Source organism: Orycteropus afer, unplaced genomic scaffold (assembly GCF_000298275.1).
Source record: "Orycteropus afer afer isolate SDZICR_OR568_19922 unplaced genomic scaffold, OryAfe1.0 scaffold00685, whole genome shotgun sequence".
Lineage (NCBI taxonomy): Eukaryota > Metazoa > Chordata > Mammalia > Tubulidentata > Orycteropodidae > Orycteropus > Orycteropus afer.
In genome coordinates this window covers 783,098-790,597 of record NW_006922272.1, presented here as the reverse complement: position 1 = coordinate 790,597, position 7,500 = coordinate 783,098, and the positions used below count along the sequence as shown (strand labels likewise).

The 7,500-nt window shown below is 35.3% G+C and overlaps 1 protein-coding gene across 1 annotated transcript in view; it reads right to left on the bottom strand.

The window, feature by feature from the left end:
• Positions 1-7,500, bottom strand: part of CNOT2 (CCR4-NOT transcription complex subunit 2) — a 230,332-nt gene that overhangs the window by 14,528 nt on the left and 208,304 nt on the right. Inside the window, exons 9-12 of the mRNA XM_042783115.1 lie at positions 5,361-5,486; positions 3,503-3,627; positions 2,358-2,478; positions 2,112-2,268 (exon numbers count right to left, since the gene is read on the bottom strand). Of these exons, the coding sequence (XP_042639049.1) occupies positions 2,112-2,268; positions 2,358-2,478; positions 3,503-3,627; positions 5,361-5,486 (529 nt within the window). The remainder of the gene's footprint in view (positions 1-2,111; positions 2,269-2,357; positions 2,479-3,502; positions 3,628-5,360; positions 5,487-7,500) is intronic.

Genomic DNA, 7,500 nt, shown 5'->3' with positions numbered 1-7,500 from the left:
AGTGGCTAAGACACTTGCCTGCTAACCAGACAGCTGGCAGTTCAAACCCACCAGCCACTCCTCGGAAGGAAGGTTGGGCAATCCTACTTCCGTAGTGATACTGCCTTGGAAACCCAAGGAGGGGTCGCTATGAGTTGGGTTTGACTCCACGGCACATAACAACAACAACAACAACATTTAAAGCTATGAGATCAAAAAAGGTCAAAAACAACTGAATGTAGACAAGAATATAAACACAAAAGGTCAGGAAGAAAAGAGCAACCAGTGGGATCAGAAAAGAAAGGTGTCCTCAATTTTGAGGGAAGAATGTGTATCAAGGAGGAAGCAATGATTCAATTTTGTCAAATACTTCTTTTGATCAAGGATGATGAGTTCTTAGACATGACCACTGAATTTAAAAACATGGAGGTCATTGGTGACCTTGATGAAAGCAGTTTTAATGGAGTGCTAGGAACAAAATCCTAACTAATTGGGCTTACTAACCAAAAAAACCAAAACCAAATTCACTGCCACGGAGTCAGATCCAACTCAGAGCAACCCCTCCTTGGGTTTCTGAAGCAGTATCACTACAGAAGTAGATTGCCCAACCTTTCTTCCAAATAATGGCTGGTGGGTTTGAACTTCCAGCCTTCTGGTTAGCAGTCAAATGCCTTAGGCAGTATGCCACCAGAGCTCCTAAAATGGGCTTACTAAGGAATGGGAAAAGAGAAATTGGAGATACAAAAATGACTTGAGCACTTTTGCTTCAAAGGGAAATAAACAAATGGGGCAATAACTGGCAGAGGAATTTGAGTCAAGAGAAAGTATGTTTTAAGATGGGAGAAGAACAGCCTATTTGTTGGTAATGGAAATGATGCAATATAATGCAAAAAGCAATCAATGACGCAGGTAACAGTGCATGGTTAGAAATCATGATGTTGAAATTCTATGAGAAACTTTAAACAGTAGTATGGATCAACTATGGTAATAGAGTAGAAGATAAGAATCAGGTGGGTGTGGATGGTAGTAGGTAGTTAAATTTGGTGGCAGGACTATGCCACTGTTCTCTTCTGATTTTTCTGAGTACAGCACAAATCATCTGAAAGCAAGGACGGGGGAAGAAGATGTCAGCGATTTGATGAATTAAGTATAAAGTAACTGCATACAAGAGCAAAAGAGTGAATGGCCAAGGAATACCAAGTATGAGATTACCTGTTAAATTAAGGGGCCATTTGTGGTTCCTGACCATGGATTTGAAGTGAGATCAGGCACTGAAATTTTAAATTTTTCTCTAGCCTGAGTCAGTAGCATGGGTCAAGAATAGAATAGGCAGAGATTTAACCAGAGCTGTGGTTTTTGCCATACAAGAACCACAGTGAGAAACAAAGCACGAGAGCAGCAAAGAGGTCAAGAGCATGTGTGTAGGCGTGTGTGTATGAGCAATTATGATTGATCTTGGAATTTAACTGGGTAAGAAAGGTGTGAGTTCACTGTGGGGGGAAGAGGAGAAGGATGCTGAGGAGGAGCAGTGAAACGGAAGAAACATCAATGGACTGAAGATTCCAATGGAGTGAAAGGATTATTAGTGTCATAGTACCAAGAGGGTGAGAGAGAGAAAAAGTAGTCATCAGAGACCATGGGAAGCTCAGACTTAAAATTACGGAGAGATTGCATTAACCAGATGGTTCAAACCCACCAGCCACTCCTCGGAACAGAGACTGGGCAATCTACTCCCACTATGGGTTGGATCCAACTTGAATGGCAGAGTTTGGTTTCTTTGTTTTTTTGCACTTACTGGTAATGGCATGGTCAATGGTGTGACTAAAGAAATGAGTGGCTGAGGTAGAATAAAGACAAGACTGTTGGAGGAAAAAATTCAAGGAGCCAAGACATCAGTCAGGATTTTGCAATTATCAAAAATATATATATTTAAACTGTCAAATTACAACAGGAATAATAACAGAACTTGACAGTAATACAGGAACTAATATAAAAAGGGATGAGTGTTAAGAGTCAGCAGATGACAGCAACAATGAGTGTCAATAGGTGACACAATTTGATATAAGAGATAAAAAACTAGAAGTTCGCAGACAGGAATTTCATATAAATGGGAAGGAAAAACAAAAACTTACTCAGGAGAGTTCAGATTGAGGCCTAATGTTGTTAAGTCACTTCCTAATGCAAGATGTACCATTCCTGGGTCTGTCTCTGCTGCCCTGATAAATGTTAACAGGCCAATCATTCCAAATTGGTCCGTCACCATCCCTTGAGGAATGTTTGTAACCCGACCTGCATAAGAACATAGTCATTTTTATCTTTGAGGGAAACTGAAGAAAATAACATTTTATAATATCTTTGATATATCCATAAAGACCCACCATCAGGTAACACCTGGATCCCTTTTTTCTGCTGGTTATTATTTTGTGTTGTTGAACTTTTATCTCCAGGGAATTTGGGTCCATCTGTACTTGAAGTTGTCTTGCCAGATGTATTCAAATTCTACCAGTGGGGGAAAAAAAAGTGACATTAAGATTTAAGTGTAAAATTTCAAGTTTACAAATTAATACCTTGCTAGTTTCTTTATTCCATTTAAATTGGTAGTAAATTATTACCTGCTTTTCAAGCTCTACATGAAATGTTTTAAGTTTCTACAATTGTCTCATGTTATACAAATAAATCCAATTATCATCTACATTTGAGTATTTAAAGGACAAGAAATCTAGGGAAAATATTCTTATTTATCTCAGATCTTCAAACAAAGGAAAAAAATATACATACACACATATAATATATATTTATAGACATATATTTAAAATATATGTTTGTATGTATAAGTACATATAATATATACATACAAGACTTTATACTTTGGGATATACTTGAAGTTAAACTCTTCAATGTTTTCACTTAGAGTGAAACTAAATATAGTACATTACCTAAAATGATACCATTCAACAAAAGTTAGAATATACAAACTATCTTAATTTGTACTTATTTTAATTCTTACCCAACAATCTTCCTGATCAATTATTTTAACAACAAACTCCCATCACAAAAACTTTTTTTTTTTTGGCTATTTTCAGTGAAATGTGGAAGAAATAAACACATTTGTTAAGTCAGAAAGAGGAAGCTGAGTTGGCTGAATCAACACAGGAATAAAAATGTGTATAAAGATTCTTCAAGGAGAAAACTTACTCAAGAAAAACACAGCTCCTTAGAAGGCTATAATATCAAACTTCATGGGATCCAGCTGACAGGGACTACAATAAAAGTCTAAATTAACTCTGAGAAGTTCAACAGAAATTTGCAAACCTATATGAAATAGGAAAAAAATAGGCTATCTTCTAAGTTATAAAGGTTTTCCACATTCTTCAGAAGTTAGATTATTATAAATTTTCAAAGATAAGCAGTTTTGTAATAGTATTTAGTAACTCCTTTAATACAGTCTATAGAACTGTTATTGTAAGAGAAATCTGAGGAGAAAAATCTACACCACTCACATATACAAATCTCAGTTACTTACAGATTTACTGTCATCATTACTTGACGTTGGATCTTTATAGCTGGAACCAGGTAATGCTGGAAAATCTTCATTGTGTATTGAAAAGTCCTGGGATTGCTCATTTGCTGGCTTTGTTACCATCCCAACTATGTAATGAAAATAACCCAAAGAATTGCAATTGATATTTATGATATTTTTGTTGTGGCTTATAAAAATTTAACTTTTCTCATTATAATATATAAAAGTTATTCTTTAATGCTATAAAAATGTACTTCAATAAACTAGTATTCAGAATGATGAAAAACTAAGTTTTTATATACTGATTAATAATCCAATATACAGAATGACAGAAGGGAAGTAAGTGGTAATCCTGTAATTCTAATCTACTGTCATATATAAGTGCTTAATGATTGGTAATTATTAAAAAGTCTGGCTTAAAAGCTTGATTTAAATATTTGACTAGGTATTATAAAAACCACTAAAAACAAATGAACCCAATAAATTTTAAAAGAACATGTTGTATTCTACTGGAAAGTGACTTACAGAATGAACAAACTGAAATCAATTATAAAATAACTCCACATTATTTCAGATTTTCTTGGACTCCATGTTATAGATGTAAAACATGCAAGAACTGGGAAGTAATTCTCCCACTATACTTGGCATTAGTCGGGCCCTTATTGGAGAACAAATCCAGTTTGGGGCTCCAGAATTCAAGAACGATATGGAGAAACTAGAGATGGTCCAAGGAGAGCAACGGGAATGATTAAAGGGATGAAAAAATGGACCTATGAGGAAAGGTTAAAAATATTAGAGTCTGAACGGAGAATCAAGTACGAGGTACTCAACTTCCACGGCAGGTCATTTCTGTTATTTTTGGGAGACTGATTTGGAACCTTAAAACAATAAAAATTTCTCTTCTTTACATATTATCTGTATTTATATTCTGAAAAACATAATAATCTGTCTTGGTAAAAAAAAAGAAAAAATTAATTCTATCTTAGAATAATTCGTGAATGACCCCTCTAAGTTCACTGTTTCTGCTACTGGTCTCTATCAGATTTTTCTCAAAGTAAACAACTAGATGCAAAGGATAAAAAGAATACGTTTACAGTGCTATCATACTGTTTTCATATCTGAACTGTTATTGCATAGGTTTCTCCCCCTTTCTTTTCATCTAGCTCCTATTACCTAAATTTCTTATCTATTAGAGAGAGAGTGAACAAGGGTGATGAAGGACATTAATGGTGACCAAGTGTCAGCATAAACTATACATGACCCATGAGCAGTGGCTCTCAACAGGGGTGGGAGGCTGAGAGGTGGTAGTAATTTTCTTTCCCCAGGAGACATTTGCCAATGCCTGAAAACATTTGTGGTTGGTAGTGCTACTGGCATCTAATGGCCTGGGACCAGGAATACTGCTAAACATTCTACCAAACACAGTATAGTCTCCCATAATGAAGAATTATCCAACCCAAAATGTCAGTAGTATAGAGGTTGAGAAACTTCAGCTTAAAGAAATATTTTCAATGTGTGGTCAGTACTATTAATCATGAGGTACATGTTCTTTTGGAAAATATGTGACAAGTTAAGAGGAGAAAAGGCAGACCACAGAAGAAAAACTTAACTTCTTATATTGAGGCAGAGATAACAAAAGAAAGTAACTTTTGAATACCAGTGGGGACTCCCTTTTGGGGTTCTGTACAAACTGAGTTTCCCCCATTTAACCTAGTTTTCATGGTACTGTGGGAGGAAAAAGCACTTTGCACATATGAACTCTATCAAAATTACACTAAACTATTAGAAAACGCATATAAACACATGCATGCGTATATACACTAGGAAGTTTCCATTGGCTAATGTTTAAAAGTTTAAGTACCGTAAGGAGCTCTTCCAGCCAAGGGATTTATTAATGGAGTTGGGTTACCACTTCCTTCCCTTCTGTTTCGATCTGCTAATGCTGGAAAATCTGAAAGGTCCAATCCTGTCACATTTTCGCTTCCATCTATATAATAAGAAAGAACACCAGTTACTGATTCAATAAACATTTTAAGGAAGATTAAAGACCAACCATAAAATAAGTTGAAATGACAGTGCCTTCTTCATAAATAATGCACAGCACTGTACTAGGTATATAGTAGGTGTTCAATAAATACCCGTGGATTGATACCACATCAAAGTATTTCATGACAATTCAGCAAAGCAATATGCAACCAGCATAACAAAAATCCAAAATCCTAGAGAATAAGGGAGTTAAGGTGGTACATAATAGTAATCTAAAATTATAGTTTGCTAAGCTAACAAAAGAAGGTTATTGTGATATAACTGCTCTTTTCATCGTATCCAGGTAGAGGTTAGATCTGGAATACATGGCACTTCAGTTACACACAAGTGTAATACTGACAGTGTTGTGGAAATGGCCAGAAGGGTATCTGAAGCATAGGCAGTAGTAGAAGCACATGGACTTCTGCCATGTAACCTATTGGTCCCAGAAACAAAATGTATATATATAGGTCCATGTGATACTGCCTCGGAAACCCAAGGAAGGGTCGGTATGAGTCGGGTCCAACTCCACGGCAAATAACAACAGCAACATATGTATATATGTTTTGAAGGCAGGGATAAAAGTAGGGATGGCATAAGGATCCCATGTGCTGGTGAGAAGATGGGACATATGAGAATATGCTACAAAGCCCAGAAATACATATTACCTATTACACAGTAGGCGCTCAATAAATATATTGAAAAAAAAAAAAAATATATATATTCAATAATAAATTAATTTTTGTCCATTTTAAATAAAAATATGACCTCATTTTCATAAATTAAAATTTAACCTATCTTTTTATTTTACCTATTTTAATCATTTTGATTTCCTCTCAATTTTTATTTTATTATTCTTATAACCTTGCATTTTACATTTTTAAAGAACATAATTTTCTCTCTCAATCAATTTCAGCTTTTTCTATAGCTTTTCTTTAAGCTACGTGTCTAGTGTTCTATAACCCCTTGCAATTTACTTTGCCCCTTTTTCCTATTAGTTTTTATTTTTCTTCACATTTCATAACTGAAAGAATCTCAGGAAATACCTATTATCTCAAGATTACTCCTAAGATTATGGACCAAAAAACAACAGTCTTTAGTGAGGTGCTCTGGTGGCATACTGGTTAAAGTACTTGGCTGCTAACCAAAAGATTGGTGGTTTAAGCCCACCAGCTGCTCTGCAGAAGAACGATGAGGCAGTCTGGTCCTGTAAAGATTTATTGCCTTGGAAATCCTATGGGGCAGTTCTATAGGGTTGCTATGAATCAGAATCAACTTGATGGTAGGAGTTTAAAGACTATAGTAAGTTGATGGCAGGGGGTTAAAGACTATAGTCCAAAACAAGTAACAATTTAAAATTACGGAAGGTAAAAGATTAAATCATTATAAATTGAGCTTTACAGTTATTAAATTTTCATATGATACAATATGAGATAGTAACAATAGAAAATAATGGTTTATATACAATTTATATACTGTTTCAAGACAGTTTTCTGTCTTGAATTATGACTGCAAAATTTCACTCTTTGAATATATCTGAACTTTAATATACATCTTTACCTCCTCCAGGATGGAATTTGAAATTATCATATATTATCTGAGGCCTAAGGCATCTGACTGCTAACCAGAAAGCTGGCGGTTCAAACCCACCAGCCACTCCTCGGAAGGAAGGTTGGGCAATCTACTTCTGTAGTGACACCGCCTCAGAAACCCAAGGAGGGGTCGCTATGAGTCGGGTCCGACTCCACGGCAGTGCGTCGCATTTGCGTTGTATTTTAATCTAAGAAAAGATAATGAACCCCCAAATTTATATTTTTTAGAGAAATATTTATAAACAATTTCCCTAGTAAAAAATAGGTAAAAATGAATTTAAAAAATAATTCCAATGTTTATATATTGGAGGACATTTTCTTTGTTGGTTACCAGGGGTGGGAGGGAAGGGGAGGGAATGCTGTTAGATAGATAGAGATAAATAT